Source organism: Dendrobates tinctorius, unplaced genomic scaffold (genome assembly GCF_039654945.1).
Source record: "Dendrobates tinctorius isolate UK_male_01 unplaced genomic scaffold, ASM3965494v1 ptg000022l, whole genome shotgun sequence".
Lineage (NCBI taxonomy): Eukaryota > Metazoa > Chordata > Amphibia > Anura > Dendrobatidae > Dendrobates > Dendrobates tinctorius.
In genome coordinates this window covers 46,792,701-46,810,611 of record NW_027361690.1, presented here as the reverse complement: position 1 = coordinate 46,810,611, position 17,911 = coordinate 46,792,701, and the positions used below count along the sequence as shown (strand labels likewise).

General features: G+C 40.9%; 2 protein-coding genes across 8 annotated transcripts in view; one reads left to right on the top strand and one right to left on the bottom strand.

Annotated features, from left to right (window-relative positions):
• The window catches only part of PEX11A (peroxisomal biogenesis factor 11 alpha), a 246,973-nt gene that overhangs the window by 144,666 nt on the left and 84,396 nt on the right, over nt 1-17,911 (bottom strand). For 3 of the 6 annotated variants that reach the window (XM_073568685.1, XM_073568678.1, XM_073568677.1), the window contains one exon: nt 11,401-11,526. The exons of 1 other annotated variant lie outside the window; for it this stretch is intronic. In XM_073568685.1, the coding sequence (XP_073424786.1) occupies nt 11,401-11,466 (66 nt within the window). In that variant the 5' untranslated portion in view covers nt 11,467-11,526. Of the gene's footprint in view, nt 1-2,511; nt 2,556-11,400; nt 11,527-17,864; nt 17,904-17,911 lie in introns of those variants that run through there. 2 more of the 6 variants (XM_073568679.1, XM_073568680.1) reach the window with 2 other exon arrangements.
• Nucleotides 1-17,911, top strand: part of WDR93 (WD repeat domain 93) — a 97,798-nt gene that overhangs the window by 30,431 nt on the left and 49,456 nt on the right. For both annotated transcript variants that reach the window (XM_073568675.1, XM_073568676.1), the window contains exons 6-9: nt 3,079-3,188; nt 10,155-10,236; nt 13,787-13,970; nt 17,006-17,073. In XM_073568675.1, the coding sequence (XP_073424776.1) occupies nt 3,079-3,188; nt 10,155-10,236; nt 13,787-13,970; nt 17,006-17,073 (444 nt within the window). The remainder of the gene's footprint in view (nt 1-3,078; nt 3,189-10,154; nt 10,237-13,786; nt 13,971-17,005; nt 17,074-17,911) is intronic.

The window sequence follows — 17,911 nt, the reverse complement described above, 5'->3', positions numbered from 1 at the left end:
CAGAATATACACCTCCGAAATCATATTTTATTGTTCTAATGGCTCTAAAACAAAACAACCGTGCAAATAATCTTTGCTTAAAAAAAACCCCATTCTATTTCATGTGTACATCCCAGCTGGTGACAGAGACCTGAAACAATACAGTGTGGGACTACTTCATCAAAGCTTTCGTGCCAGAATTCTGGTGTAAAAGCTTTGAAAAGTTGCCAGTTTTTTGACATCTAAACTTTGCGCAATTTGCTTCCAGCTCTGTCAAAATAGGAGGAACTGGAGCAGGACAAGGGTGTGGCGGAGGCGAGACTCAAGAGCTTATCTCATGATGATTTGTGGTGTTCCCTAGGCCAGAAATCTAACTCCGGTACCTGACTGGAGTCAGATTTCTGGCGTGGCGCCCGGAGGTGCACTCCTTTTGTCACACTCCTCCTGATTCATAAAGACGCATGCACCTTTTCTTGAATCAGGAAAGTCTGACTCCAGCACACCCCCTATGAATCTAAACTCTAAGAAAACTCTGTAGTCTAATCCTTCAGTTATATTACTGTCTATTTGTCCTCAACTTCTTGTATATTAGTAAGATGCGGGTGACAGGTGCATGGGACTGTGACCATAAGGTCAGACTACACGGTAATTGTAGTCTGTTACCATGGAAACGACTGTCTGCATAGTAGCTGTCGATGTAAAATAGCCAAATGCTATGCACAGACTCACTTTTCAATATGCCAACAAATAATTAGCTGGAATTGTGCTCTAATATACTACTGTTCAGGCAACATAAAAAATATGCTCCAATCCTACATCCAAAGCAACATGGATGTGAGCCATGCATTTTGCAAGTACCAGTAGAGACAAAATGGGGCCTATCTTTATCACTGCCATTTGTCCTTTTCAGGGAAAGAATTCATCTATTTTCGGAAATTCGATGGACTGTGACATTTGATGCGTTTAACACTTTAGTGCAATATCACCTACATGTCCTTGATTGGATACGGAGGGAGCTCAGGAGCTGTGTCCACACGTGGCAGATACTAGCTATACTACATAGCCGGCGTCTGTATCTAACAGTCCAGGCCAGAGATGAGCTCCGGCCGTGATTGTTAACCATTTAAACTCTGCTTTCAATCTCAGACAGTGGCATTTAAATGGAACGTGCGCGACTATTCGCGCCTACCAGATCCCATCGGCACCCTGTGATGCAATTATGGGGTGCCGATGGGTTATAATGGCAACCAGCAAAAGACTCCAGTGGACTCCATCTTGGTACTTTTCCAAAGCACAGCCCTATGTTGAGGTTCCAAGGAGACTGAGAATTACACTACAGTAGCGACCAAAAGTTTGCAAAATGGCTGTGTTCTTTGGCAAACTCAAGTTGGACCTTCCGGTTCTTTGCAGAAATGAAAGGCTTCTTGACTGGAACTCGTACATTCAACCCTACTGCTCTTATCCGTCGCCCCACAGTTTGGTGACTCACTTTGACGCCATATTCTTTCTTCATTTTGTTCAAAATCTGTACAGCACTTTTATGGACATCAAATACTGACTTTTTCTTAATAATGTGATCAACTTTGTAGGAATAATAAGCTTCCTGACATTTGGTGATACATTTGGCTTTATATTTGCCTTGTTTTAGCTTAAAGGGAATCTGTCACCAGTTTTTGGCCTATCAGCAAAAAATATCATCTAATACAGAGTTCCCCAACTCCAGTCCTCAAGGCCCACCAACAGATCATGTTTTCAGGATTTCCTTTTTATTGCACAGGTGAAGCAATTATCACCAGAGCAATACTAAGGAAATCCTGAAAACATGATCTGTTGGTGGGCCTTGAGGACTGGAGTTGAGGAACCCTGATCTAATAGAGTGTGAGCTATACATTCCCCATCTACTTGTGAAACCCCCTGACTCCCCATGGATCCCCCATAAAAACGTTTTATATTGCTCCTGCGCGGTATGGTAATATCCTCGGTCTGATGGGCGTTGGTTCTGGTCCCTCTCTCCACCCCAAATCGGCGTGCTGTATGTATTCCGTTCTGTGAATAGCATTGTCCACGTACAGGTCCCGTGTGTGCCCATTCAAATTGCCTCCCGCGCGTGCGCAGTATGCTTTGCCCAACTGCGCGCAAAGCCGAAAAGCATTAGTGCGCATGCGCCGGGTGAACTATGTCACAGCAAAATACATCCAGGACATGTCAAAATATAAAATTAATTAAACCCATCATTATATGCTGTAATAAGAAAAAAATCAAAACCCCCAAATATCCCTACTTCCTAAAAAAAAATGTAATAAAATAGATAAAAATGACATATATAGCCAAAAATGGCTTCAATAGAATGTCAGCTCGTCCCAAGCAAAAAACAAGCCCTCACTTATCTCAAACAATGGAAAAAAAAAAAAAAGAAACAAGTCTCAGAATACAAACGAAACAATTTTTTTATGCATTTCTGATTTTTTTTTTCTCCACTTAAATAATAAAAGAAAACTAACACAAGTTTGGTACCGCCTTAATCTTACTGACCTGGAGAAACATGTTTCAGATTCATTTTTACCACAGGATGTATGCTGTAAAAACAAAATTAAAAAAAAATTGCAGAATTGCATTTTGTTCCCCATTTTTCAGCACATTGAATGAAGAAACGAATGGCGGCATTGAAAACTACAACCCATCCCGCAGAAAAACAATCCCTCATGCATCCTTGTGGATGGAAAAATAAAAAAGTTATTACTCTTGGAAGGGGAGGAAAAAATTGCAAAACAAAAATTGGCTGCTGAGGGAAGGGGTTAAAATTCTGTGGTGGGAGGAGCTAGAGGCAGATACAGACATTCTACTGCAAGTTCCATAGAACTTTATGAGCACCAGCTGCCATCTCCTAGCTCAGTAATGGGAAATCTATAATCTTTAAAGACACATTTTGCCTATGAATTGAGAATTTGAGATTGATCTGTCCGGGAGGAGAAAGAAAGTCACGTGTACTATTGATTGATGAAAAATAATTTAAACCACAGTTATTCTTATACAATTAATACATCTTTACAGTATCTAATGCTGCACTAAAATTCCAACTTGTTCACATGTTTGCTGCAGGTGTTGGAGACTTTTGTCTGGAAGTGTATAAGTTGCCAAAGGAAATCTGGATAAAGGAGCTGGAAACTTCTCCAGCTCTTCTAACCACACCTGCTGTATCCGACACCCAGGTGAGTGCGTCTATAGAAGAAACCTATTGTTCAAACTTTTCAGAACCAGATATTGAAGGTAAGGCCACATAGTGCAGATCTGATGCAATCAAAACTGCATGCAGTTTTTACATAAGTAAGCATGGTGTAGACAAAACATGTGCAAAGTGCAGCCCGCGGGTCACATCCGACCCTCTGGCTGTTCCAGTCCGGCCTGGCCGAGACAGCCGGAGGGCTGAAAACACTGGCTCAAGGGCTGTACTATGCTGCCACCCCTGACTGCGTCTCAGGCAGCAGTGATTATAGTGGTGGAAGAGGGGCCTCGGCTCCTTCTTCCACCAATCAGCGAGTGCGACTGAGACAGCAGACATGATTACATCACTACATTGCATCTGCTGTGTGGAGCCCATACTGCATATACAAAAGCTATGTGAGGGTTTTACACTGCATGTAATAGGAGGCTATGTGAAGGATCATACTGTATATAGGAGGGCTATGTGAGGGTTCATACTGTGCATGTGTATATACAGTATATCTATATACACACAGTGGGTGCGGAAAGTATTCAGACTCTTTTCATTGCAGCCATTTTTTAAATTCCAAAAAACTCATCTTTTTTCTCATTGATGTACACTCTGCACCCCATCTTGACTGAAAAAAAACAGAAATGTAGACATTTTTGCAAATTTATTAAAGAAAAACTGAAATATCACATGGTCATAAGTATTCAGACCCTTTGCTCAGACACTCATATTTAAGTCACATGCTGTCCATTTCCGTGTGATCCTCCTTAAGATGGTTCTACTCCTTCATTGTAGTCCAGCTGTGTTTAATTAAATGATAGGACTTGATTTGTAAAGGCACACACCTGTCTATATAAGACCTCACAGCTCACAGTGCATGTCAGACCAAATGAGAATCATGAGATCAAAGGAACTGGCCAAGGAGCTCAGAGACAGAATTGTGGCAAGGCACAGATCTGGCCAAGGTTACAAAGGAATTTCTACAGTACTCATGGTTCCAGTGGCCTGTGACCATTCTTGACTGGCCCAGCCAGAGCCCTGACCTAAACCCAATTGAGCATCTCTGGAGAGACCTGAAAATGGCTGTCCAACAATTTTCACCATTCAACATGACAGAACTGGAGAGGATCTGCAAGGAAGAATGGCACAGGATCCCTAAATCCAGGTGTGAAAAACTTGTTGCATCATTCCCAAGAAGACTCATGGCTGTACTAGCTCAATACTGAGCAGCCCATCTCTCATAGCTACCCGCAACCCGGACCCAGGTGCACTAAACGACATATTAGTGCTCGTGTGCACTAGAGACAAAATACTCCAGGGTACATCGCAGGGAGCATCCATCCCTGTGACATATACCTCCCATTAACCACGCGACCACCAGTCACACCACAAAATATATATATATATGGTTCACTGTATATAGGGGGACTGTGGGGCTCATGCTGCATTTAGAGGGGGCTTGTATGATAGGGTTAGGAGGGAGCTAATGTATTATATAGAGGGAGCTTTGTGCACGCTTATACTGTATATAGAGGGGCTGCGATGGGGTCATACTGTATATAGGGGCCTGTGTGGGCGCATAATATTTATTGGGAGGCTGTGTGTGGGCTCATACAGTATATAGGGTTCTGAAGGCATACTGTAATTCTCCATATCAAGTGATACAATCAATATTACTATAAAATAATAATTATTAATATCTTAATATTATTATTGAGCAGAATTAATTAAAGCCTATTTATTCATCCATCCACAACAGTCACGGCCTGTCATGTCGAACCTCTGGAAAATGTATTGCTCTCCCATGGAATAAATGGTTGAAGATGTAGTTGGTGTATTTTGTTTACTACAAGACCCAATTACAATACGTCAACATACATGGATCACCTGTGTTAATGATCTTGTTGAACAACATGCAGTCAAAAATCTTTGTCTACACCATTCTCTGAAGAGGCAAATTTGCTTATTTCATTTCACAAATGATCATTGCGTGGCCTGTAAGTCTCCTTACACTGGTATGTCACTCTTCACATGGAGACGTTACCCGTTAGACCACTTTATGAAAGGTGAAAAGGCGCACCTCATCTTTTATTACAGTATGCTTAAAGTGACTTTTCTTTATGAAATAATATAAAGTACACCAATTTGTAATGCCCGAGAATCCTGAAAAATTCCATAGAGTCCACATTTTGAAACCTTGTTATAGAATACTAGTGGAAACATATTGTGCTATTAGTTTATATTATAATGTACCTATTTTTTTTTAAATTTCATGTTGTCTATTGAACTGACTTCATAATGTTAAAAGAGTTTTTCCCATTTCCATGATCCTATCTCAATATGTAACTTGCAAAAAGTAGGAACGCAGCAGCACTCTGTAGAGACCAATACACATGCGAACACAAAATCTATCATAATTGCTGAGTAAACTGTGATAAAAAGTAAAAAAAACTTACAAAAGTGAAGGTTCTTAGCATATAAATTGGCCAATTCGTGTGAGCCCATCAACCTTGCCGAGGTGACACTTCTATAATTGGTCCTATCATCTAATAAATGCCTCTCTTGTGCTGTAAAAGTCTACAGTGTGAATGGGCAAACATGCCTCTCCTGATTAACAAACTTGCACATTAACCCCTTCCTGACATCTGATGTACTATCCCGTCCATGGGACCCGGGCCCCTATGCCCATGGACGGGATAGTACGTCATAGCGATCAGCAGCGCTCACGGGGGGAGCGCCGCTGATCGTGGCCGGGTGTCAGCTGATTATCACAGCTGACACCCGGCACTATATGTCAGGGGCGGTCACGCACCGCCCCCGGCACGTTAACCCCTGGCACACTGCGATCAAACGCAATCGCAGTGTACCGGGGGTTTAGGGAAACATCGGCAGGGAGGGGGCTCCCTCCTTGCTTCCCTGAGACCCCCGCAGCAGTGCGATGTGCAGCGCTGCTGCGGGGGCCTCCTTCCCTGCAGGTCCCCGGATCCAATATGGTGGCGGGGACCTTCGGGGGCCTGCAGGGAGTCGGCTTCCTCAGTGCCTGCAAAGCGCAGGCATGAGGAAGCCTTCAACAGTGCCTGTGTCAGATCGCTGATCTGTCACAGCGATCTGTGATGTGTCAGATCAGCGATCTCACACATGACAGTGATGTCCCCCCTGGGACAGTGTAATAAAGTTAAAAAAAAAAAAAAAAGTGTAAAAATAATTTATCAAAAAATCGCTAAATAAATTTAAAAAAAAAATATTCCCTAATAAATTAATTTTTTGGAAATAAAAAAAACAATAAAAGTACACATATTTAGTATCGCCGTGTCCGTAACGACCCGCCCTATACAACTGTCCCATTAGTTAACCCCTTTAGCGAACCCCTTAAAAAATAAAAATAAAAAACAAAGCCAAAAATAATGCTTTATTATCATACCGCCGAACAAAAAGTGCAATAACGCACGATCAAAAAGACAGATATAAATAACCATGGTACCGCTGAAAACATCATCTTGTCCCACAAAGAACGAGCCGCCACACAGCGTCATCAGCGAAAAAATAAAAAAGTTATAGCTCGCAGAATAAAGAGATGCAAAAATAATTATTTTTTATATAAAATTGTTTACATTGCATAAAAGCGCCAAAACATAAAATAAACATAAATGAGGTATCGCTGTAACCGTACTGACCCGAAGAATAAAGCCGCTTTATCAATTTTACCGCACACGGAACGGTGTAATTGCAACCCAAAAGAAATTCATGAAACGCTGGTTTTTGTTCATTCTGCGTCCCAAAAATCGGAATAAAAAGCGATCAAAAAATGTCACGTGGCCGAAAATGGTACCAATAAAAACGTCAACTCGTCCCGCAAAAAATAAGACCTCATGGGACTCGGTGGGTCAAAATATGGAAAAATTATAGCTCTCAAAATGTGGTGATGCAAAAACTATTTTTGCAATAAAAAGCGTCTTTTAGCGTGTGACAGCTGCCAAACATAAAAACCCACCATAAGTAGTAAATCAAACCCCCCTTTTTCACCCCCTTAGTTAGGGAAAAATAATAAAATTAAAAGAAAATGTATTTATTTCCATTTTCCCATTAGGGTTAGGGCTAGGGTTAGGGCTGAGATTAGGGTTAGGGGTGTGTTGGGGTTAGGGTTGGAGTTAGAATTGGGGGTTTCCACTGTTTGGGCACATCAGGTGCTCTCCAAACGCAACATGGCGTCTGATCTCAATTCCAGCCAATTCTGCGTTGAAAAAGTCAAATGGTGCTCCTTCCCTTCCAAGCTCTGCCATGCGCCCAAATAGTGTTTTACACCCACATATGGGGTATCAGCGTACTCAGGACAAATTGCACAATAACTTTTGGGGTCCTGTTACCCTTGGGAAAATAAAAATTGGGGGTGAAAAGATCATTTTTGTGGAAAAAAATATGATTTTTTAATTGTACGGCTGTACGTTATAAACTTCTGTGAAGCCCTTATGTTTTCAAAGTTCTCACCACATATCTAGATAAGTTCCTTGGGGGGTCTAGGTTCCAAAATGGGGTCACTTGTGGGGGGTTTCCACTGTTTAGGCACATCAGCAGCTCTCGAAACGTGACATGGCGTCCGATCTGAATTCCAGCCAATTTTGCATTGAAAAAGTCAAACGGCGCTCCTTCCCTTCTGAGCTCTGCCATGTGCCGAAACAGTGGTTTCCCCCCACATATCAGGTATTAGCGTACTCAGGACAAATTGCACAATGACTTTTGCAGTCCAATTTCTCCTGTTACCCTTGGTAAAATAAAAAAAAAATTGGACCTGAAGTAATTTTTTTTAAACATTCAAAAAATTCCTGTGAAGCACCTGAAGGGTTAATAAACTTCTTGAATGTGGTTTTGAGCACCTTGAGGGGTGCAGTTTTTAGAATGGTGTCACTTTTGGGTATTTTCTATCATATAGACCCCTCAAAGTGACTTCAAATGTGATGTGGTCCGTAAAAATAAAATGGTGTTGCAAAAATTAGAAATCTCTGGTCAACTTTTAACCCTTATAACTACCAAACAAAAAAATTTTGGTTCCAAAATTGTGCTGATGTAAAGTAAACATATGTGAAATGTTGCATCTCTGTGATTTAAGGGCATAAAAATTCAAATTTGGAAAATTGCGAAATTTTCGCCAAATTTCAGTTTTTTTCACAAATAAACGCAAGTTATATCAATGAAATTTTACCACTAACATGAAGTACAATATGTCACGAGAAAACAATGTCAGAATCAGTGGGATCCATGGAAGCGTTTCAGAGTTATTAGCTCATAAAGGGACAGTGGTCAGAATGGTAAAAATTGGCCCGTCATGAACATGCAAGCCACCCTTGGGGGTAAAGGGGTTAAAGTAAGCTGGTAGGAACCAGAGTTGATTATAAACACCCTTGGGCTCAATTTGTAGTAGGTGCAATAATAATAATATTAGCAAATACCTCCAATTAGAAATGTAATATAGTTTTTCTGATTCGCTATTTCTCTTTCCTCATGTGCAGGCATTGCAGGACCTTAGGTATCCATGGTTACAACCACTGATATAGTGACAGTTAGCTAGTGGTCATAACTATGGATATACCTAAGGTCCTGCCATGCCAGCACATGAGGAAAGAGACATGGCGAATCAGAAAAACTATACTACATTTCTAACTGGAGGTATTTGCCATTATTATTATTATTATTATTATTACACCTACTACATATTGGGATAGGATATAGGAGATGGCTATACTCCTTTAAGGCTCCATATACTATAGATAGCTGTCGGTCCATCCGAGCGCCCCCTTAGAAAATGGCCGTGGCTCTTGCGCAGTAGCATATCTTGGTAGATAGATGCTATTGCGCATGTGTCGCCTTTGGCGCCATTTTGTTGTAGTGTAATTTTTTTTTTTTTTACTGCAGCAACAAGATAACAAGAATCCGGTGGAGGCGCTTGTGCAGTAGCATCTGTCTCATACCAAGAGATGCTACTGCGCAAGCGTCGGCGCCATTTTCTTGTAGAGTACATTTTTTTTGGTAGCAGCAACAAGGAGCTGGTGGCGGTGCTTGCGCAGTAGCATTTATCGGAACGCAATAGATGCTAATGCGCAGGCGCACCCGACGGCGCCATGTTGATGGTGATTTTTTTTTTCTTTGAAACACAGGAAGACAATAGGCACTAATCGATAAGAGAAAGTCCACACCCGCCACCATTTTGATTAAGTGACATGCTTTTTTTTTCAAATACACACATGTATATTGATTATGCAAACTAAGGGGGAGGTCACTGAGGGAGCAGTGACCTGTCAGCAGTCTGCATTATGAATATATAATCAGCACCACATGAAGACCTCCCCTCCAGACCTACCTTAGGATACCAGCATATCATTAACTAAAAACTAAAAATAAGGATTAAGAAACAACAACCAGATGGATTTCATCAACCAAGGTATTACTGTAATCAGTATAATGGCGCCGACCTGACACTGTGTTTAGATTCCTATGCACAATCCTGCCGACATGTTCCCTTTAAGGAAGAAGGAGGAGCAATAGATAGAAAGCAAGCAGTTAGGAAGGTGCACTCAGCTGTTTGTTCACGCCAAGGGTGCACCCAGCGCCTGTGCTTGGTTTCAAATGTCTCCTGTGCTGACAGGCTCCCTTTCACTGCATTGTAGAAGAGTCTGTTTCTGGTTGGGTTGTGGGGAAAGTTCCTTGTAAAAGCATTTGGGAAAATTCCTGCTGAAATATAAAAGGGTAATCAAGCATCTATTCATCTATTTAATACTTCCTATGATTGTCAGATATTTAATTCACCAAGCGTTATTCGCGTATAAGCTTGGGGGAGTACGGTCAATGAAGCTATCAAGCCTGCGGCGTGTTAGGTATGTTTGCTCGGGTATGTCATTATTACAGTGACTTTTTTGTAATGGTGCTTTCAATGTAGCTTATATTATATTGAAATATTTTATATCTGCATTAGACAGACAGTATGCCAGAGACTGACCCAAAGATAACACAACCAGCACTTTTAATGAAGATTCGGCCACCTAAGCCACTTGCAGGTAACGTCTTATGATCTATGTTGAATATGCAGTAACCTCTTATGAGATATAGCTGCACTGGGTATATTCCTTCTGGGATACCTTCTCTGTTATATATGAAGAAAGCTGTCATCTCATAGTGATGTGCAATTCCCATTCTTTGTACTGTCAGCATTTTCACAATTTTTGATTTTGGGGTCTGTTAATAAGGGGCAGCTGTCAAACCTGTAACTAAACATGAGATTTGCTTTAAAATAATCATAGTTATCCAAGTTATCTAGTACAATCATGTATTCTCACTATGATCTCAAAATCCATAAACAATTTTTTTGATTAGGTCATTGTTTTGTTGCAACACAAGTGATGGACCCAATAAGGTCAAACCATATTGGATGGCATTTCGTTTTAGAATGCTGTGGCAGCCATGCTGGGCAAGCGAGCCTTGTCTTTGTAATAAGTTACCAGCAGTGTCCCCATAAAAGCACCATCACACCAACCATCCATGCTTCACAGTCAGCACAACACCTGTAGAATCCACCCAGTTACCTTTTTGTCAATTTACAAAGGCATGGTCGTTAGTATCAGAAATCTCAAATTTTGACTAATCGGTCCGTAGTATAGATTTCCATTGATCTAATGTCCAGTCCTTGTGTTGTTTGGCCCCAACAAGTCTTTTTGTTTGAGGTCCTTGGTTGCTTATCATAGTCTCCATTACAGAATGCTTTGTATCAGACCTGAAAGGTGGTGGCCGTATCTCATATCGGTCAAACCTGGTGACGGGTTCACTTTAAAAAAGATGTGGAACAAGGCGTAGCACTGTATGAAACCAATACTGCTTCTGTAAAACACATCTAATGGTCACAAACACTTTCTGATGGCTACTAATTCCACAGATGAACTCAGAGAGCCAATGTATACAAATATCAAAAGACTGACCGTCCCTGCCAAACAGAAATCCGGTGTGTATAGGTGCTTACTAAGAGTAGCCATCTCCACATATAACCAACAAATAAAGTAGCACTGTAGCATGCAAATATGAAGTGACGGTCAGTCTTTATTATTCATGTAAACAAATATCAAAAGACCTAGAAGGGGATTTCTGGGATTTGGTAAAGAAAAAGAAAAAAAGTGCCTAAACACTAAGACGCCCTTCACACATCAGTATAATGCTGGTACCAGACAAACCTGTCCTGGTGTCATCAGTGTGCCATCCATTTTTTTCCAGTGTGGCTTAAGAAACAGCAATGCCATCTGTGTTCCTTACATGTTTTACATAGATCCATAGACTTGTATTCCACCTTGTCATCCATGCTGTTGGTAAAAAACAGACATGTATAAAAAATGGATTCCTGAAACATGAACATTTGAAGGCAGCAAACAGGTAGGTAGTTACTACCTAACTGCCTGTTGTACTCAGCGCCGTTTTTCACCGGCACAAAGTGGTCACAGACTGCTCCTGCTGGCGATTGAGCTGCCTGTGCTGACATTATGTCGACAGAGCAGTGGCTTCTTTTCCACTCTGCATTGTTGAAAGCGCTGCGCTGCTGACGTCATGATGATTGACAGCCGGATCCTGCTGCCTATCTGGGAGAGCTTGCTGTCAATCAGTATGATGTCTGCAGTCACGCCTTATCGATAGAGCGAGGCGGACATCATCTGAGGCAGCTGAACCGCCAACAGAAGTGGTCTGTGACCTCTCTGTGCAGGCGAAGAACGGCATCGGGCACATTTGTTTTTTTACAAAATCCAGGATATCCCCTTTAGTAGAGGGTACTTGTTATGGGTCTGATTTGTTTATGCTAGAATTCTGGCTTAAAACACCTTAATATGTTCCAATATTTTTGCACAACTCATAATTTGCTCAAAAATATTTTGATATTTGATGTTTACACACCGGCCTTGGGCAGCTACACCAATATGTGCGTGGTATGGGACTGGAGTGGCTTTGCCTGTCAAGTTCATGAGAAACTACCCCACTTTAATGGTTTAACTTACGGTACTCCAGAAATATGTAATCCAATCCTTGACTAGAGTATATCTCTGGTGATGACTCACACCAGTTAATAGATTCACCCAATTCATTAAGCAATGTGCACCTCTTAATGAATTAGGTGCATTGTACTCCAGTGAGCCCCTTTAGTATGACTGGCTTGTGCAATATCGGCCTTAAGGAATTGGCTTCATAGCGGCTTTTATGGCCATATCTATATTAAATATTCCGAGTTCCTTTTTTTTTACCATATGTATTATATTGCTGGACAAAATGTTCACTCTTTTTCCTGGTGGAGCTTATATGTTATACAAGTATTCTCTGATATATCAGGTACTGACAACCCTCTTTTTTCTACTAAAAATATTTACTTACGGAATTTAAACTTAGCTCTGTATTTGTTTGCCATGGAGAGAATTTGGGATATGGCTTTGAAATGGAAAGAAATGATCTATTGACTAGATGTGATGACTGAATACTGCAGCCTAAAGTTTGGACTTTACATTTGTGAGGATCTTCTGTGAAGGCAAACGCAAATGTACTAGGATAATGGGTTCCTACAGTCATCCGCAGGCTGACACATCAACTCATTGGATGCCGGAACAAACCTCATCATTTTGGCTCACACAACCTAAATACTTCTGTTAGAATTTAGCAGCAGCGATGGAGAGCTAGCACGAAGTGGGAATCGTCGCTATTATTGGCAGGTTCTGACTCTCTAACTCTGCATTTGTCCCACACGTATAGAGTGGGGTCAGCTCCTGAGTCTGGCCCATACACGCTGTCCTGACAACCACTGTACATGGATAGTGGAGGTGGAGAAAGGGACTAAACAGCTATTGCAGAACTATTTATTTCAGTTGAGGAGGTACAGTATGCGCATACTTGCCCCCACACAAGCAGGGGCACAGCAGAACACTGTGGCTGATTAGTTAGTTGACTTAAATTTGTGAGACAACCCCATTAATAAGAACACAAAATATGCTTTAAATAGGTCTAAAGGACCATTTTTTTCTTCTATTTTATTTCCACTGCTCTTCTGACTATTTATTTTGTTTTTTATTAAATCCACCATACGGTTCCAGAGACATGGGACTTTTTATTCTGTGCTATTTTTTGTGGTCTTTACCAAGGGGGCGGAGTATACAGGATTCCTTGGGGCGTGCCTTTAGGCTGCTCTGCATTATAATCCTGTGAGCCACGCCCCCTTGTCAGACCAGTAGATCAGAAAAATTAGCACAAAATAAAAATACTCAGATTTCTGGAAGCATATAGCAGATTTCAAAGAAAGAAGTAAAAAAAGGAATATTCAGGGAAGCAATGGGAATAAAGTAAGAGCAGAAACTGATCACTTTTGACAGGCCCTATTAAAAACTGCTCTACACCCCGTTTTAGGACCATGTACGCGCAGGCGTTATACTACGGTCCTTATTTCGACTGCAATGACCGGACTGACCATGATTCTCCCAGCTCAACTTAACAGCCTCATAACACATGGTCAGTCTAGGCACCATGACCCATATCATGATCGTCACATATGTCCGTACAAACCCGACTTCATAGTGATGTTTTCTCTCTCAGGCAGCACCTTCAGAAGTGTGCAGGAGGCTGTGCAGAAGAATGAAGACTGCAATGTGTTTGGCACTGGACAGAATCACTTGATCGGTTCTCATCAGTGGGATCAACAAGATTCAATATTTATGGGAATGTTTGAAAAGTATCTGACATTAGACTTGCCAAAGACCCAAGATGTAAGGATGTCAAGGTAAACGAGATGACCGATGGATAGAACACCTTTCTATGTGCTCTACATCAGTGTCCTCATAAGTCACATGAGGTTCTCCGGCTCCCTGCCTGCATCTCCCCTGCAAGATGCCAATGCCCTTGTGCTGCTGTGGCCCCTTGGATTGCAGAGCACAAGTACATCTTTATATCAGGATCAGAAACATAGCGGCAGTTAGTTAACAACCTTACCAGTAACGCTCTTGGAAAGTCAGGCTCATATAACATGCAATAGACCCAGTTTGTCTGTAATTTCATAATAAAATATACAGGCATGGCTGAAAGTTTTGGCACCCTTGAAATTGTTCCAGAAAATAAAAATTTTCTCCCAGAAAATTATTTCAATTACTCATATTTTGTAATAAACATGTTTGTTTCCAGTGTGTATTGGAACAACAAAAAAAGAGAAAAAAAATTAAAATTGGACACAAAACCCCTAAATTGGTCCGAACAAAATTGTTGGCACCCTTCCAAAATTGTGTGTAAACAACTTTATTTCAAGCATGTGAAGCTCATTCAACCTCAACTGTGGCAAGAAACAGGTATGGACAATCTGAAAATCATACCTGAAACCAGATTCAATGGAGAGAAGTTGACTCAATCTTTGCAATGTGTGTCTGTGTGTGCTATACTAAGCTTAAAGAAGGGAACTGTCTGAGGACGCGAGAACCAAAATTGGTGAAAAATAACAATCTGAAGATTACAAGTGCATCTCCAGAGATCTTGATGTTCCTTTCTCCATGGTGTGCAACATAATCAAGTAGTTTACAACCCATGGCACTGTAGCTAATCTACCTGGATATGGACGGCAGAGAAAAATTGATAAAAGGCTGCAACGTAGGATAGTCTGGATGGTGGATGAGCAACCCTAATTAATTAAGTCCAAAGAAATTCAATCTGTCCTGCAGGCTCAGGGTGCATCATTGTCAGCATGAACTATACATCGATATTTGAATGAAATGAAATGCTATTGCAGGAGATCCAGGAAGACCCCACTGCTGACACAGAGACATAAAAAGCTAGACTGCAGTTCGATAAAATGCATGTGAGTAAGCCAAACTCCTTCTGGGAAAGTGTCTTGATAAGAGCAAGATAGAGATTTTTGGTAAAACACGATTCTACTGTTTACTGAAATACTGAAAGTGGAATGAGGATTACAAAGAAAAGAGCACCGTACCTCCAGTCAGATATTGTGGAGGATCAAAGATTTTTTGGGTTTGATTTGCTGCTTTGGGCACTGGGTGCCTTGACTGTATGCAAGGCATCATAAAATCCTAAGACTACCCACAGATTTTGGGTGGCAATAAAAAGCCCAATGCCAGAAAGTTGGGTTTATGTCCTAGATCATGGGTCTTCCAGCAGGACAATGACCCCAAACATATTTCATGAAGCATCTAAAAATGGATGGAAACAAATCTCTGAAAAGTTCCGAAATGGTCAACCATGAGTCCAGATCTAAATCCCATTGAACACCTGTGGAGAAATCTTAAAATTGCTGTTGGGATAAAGCACCCTTGAAATATGAGAGACCTGAAGCAGTTTGCAAACGATAAATAGTCCAAAATTCCATTGGAGAGGTGTAAGAAGTTTACTGATAGTTGTAGGAAGTGATTGACTGCAGTTATTTATTCCAAAGGGTGTACAACCAAATATTAAGTTGAGGGTGCCAACAATTTTGTCTAGCCTATTTCTGGGGTTTTGTGTGAAATGATGTCCAAATTGCCTTTTTTTCTCTGCTTTCTTGTGTTGTTCTAATACACACAAAGGAAATAAACATGTGTATAACAAAACATGTGTATTGAAATAATTTTCTGGGAGAAATACTTCATTTTCTGGAATAATTTCAAGGGTGCCAACAATTTCAGCTGTAACTGTAGCTATTAATATATTTTTTTAATTTGGATCAGCCTTTTATAGACATTTCATTTTCTAGCATGTAAAGTGCCTCAGAGTGATCCCTTTTCTTTGAATATGGTTCTGTAAAAGGTTGCAGATCTCTAGCTTTGTGTATATAGTAAGAGGTATGCAATAAAGTAAACTAAGACTTTGTAGATGTTAATGGATGAAGAGTGCCTGTGTGATCCTGTGTGATGGGACTTTTTTTGGCCATTTTTTTAGTGATGGATCTTACCTTGTGACACATTTGAACAGAAACATTCACCAGTTTGAGTAGGTTAAATTGGCCACATCATGGAATAGTGGTTGCAGAGCTGAGAATGGAAATATTAGCTGCTAAAGTTGCGGTTATGTTTTTTTGCCATAGTTCAACTGAGTGTTTCCAGAGATTTGCCTCTGGGGGCGTGTTCTTCTTCCTCTCCATGAGGACGACCAATCGTATGCAGGCAGTTTCATGCAGGGGTGAAAAGAAAACACCCTCCTTTCCTCACTGATCTCTGCAGCTACTGTGTAGAGAGATGTGCAGAGCTGTTCTGTATCATTACAAACGCTTCCAAACTTCAAATCTACAGTGCTGGCAACTTTTACTCTCTCTCCCCCAGCACTGATTGACACAACTCTGGTCTGCACAGATGATGGGTCAGTTTCATGCAGGGGAGGCTCTCCACACCCCAGAGACAAATCTTTGGTAACACCCCATTGAACATCATAAATTGTAACTTAGACTTTACATTCTAATATTTTAGCAATAGAAATGAGAAATTAAAATATAAAAACAAAAGTTTTTCTCAGCGCTACAGCCACTATTCTGTGGCCAATTTAACATTCTAAACTGATGAAGGGTCCCCCTAAAGAAGAGTCTTTGTTATTTTAAAAGACAGAAATTTGCCCCAGCAACTTCGGTGACAATGTCTTGAACCAGTGTTTTTATGCACAATGCAGCTTTCTATAGAGTAATATGACAATTCAGCTCTGCTGCTTTTCTATAGAATTAGCTCTAAATTTTTAATCTATGTTATGTTATTTTGTTTTCTTGTAGCTAATCTGAATAGTATTGACTTTAGCATTGTGCATGTACTATATGTGACTAGAGTAACCATTGAAAATACTCTGTTTTATTAGGAACACCATGTTTCATTTTCTTCAACGTAATAAAATGATTCACAGCAATTCAGAACAGAGGAACGCAGGTAAGTGCGCAACATTATTAGAGTTGGTGCGAATCGGTTCCCAGGGACCTGGCCATTAGCCCAATCTGCAACATGTAACTCACAGGAGCCTTGAGAACCGCCTCTAGACTGATGGCATCTGCTGCTCTTCTGGGTCAACGTCATTGATGTGGACGTCACATCAGGCCAACCAATCAAAAGAAAAGCCGTGAATGCCTGGAGGTAGGATGGGGTTCTCCAGGCTCCTGTCCAGAAGTCACTGATTACTGATAGGGATGTTGAGTAGGATCCTGGAATCCATTCACACCAACTCTAAATATTATAAGTGTGGGACATTTAGGTCTCATTGAGTATGTTAATTCTAAAGTGGTAAATTGTTTTATTCAATATGTGAAGATTGGGGTAGACCTCGGGGATTGGGGGAATTGATCACTAGTTAGTTTGTTAATTGACAAATACATAGTTTATGCAAAGAGCTATTTTTTCCAGTGTTGACCCTTATTTTTCAAGACTTCTCCATTTTGCCCTCGCATATTGAATAGAGATGGAAGAATGGATTTGCAGGACTCTGGTACATCGGCCATGTCCGTAATCTCTGACCCATGGACAGGAGGTAAGGAGATTTGCGGCGCTTCCGTCCTGGGGTCACCGATTACTGACTTGCCGATGGACTGGAATCCTTCACATCCATTCTCCCATCTCTAATGTTGAATATCCGCTTCTGGGCCAGATCCTGAGTGATGACAGCCCATTCTTGTCTAATCAGGGCTTGAAGATGATTACATTTTATGTGTTTTTGCTTTTCCACTCACTTTTTTTGGGATTGACCAAAGGTTCTTAATGGTAATGAGTAGTGTTG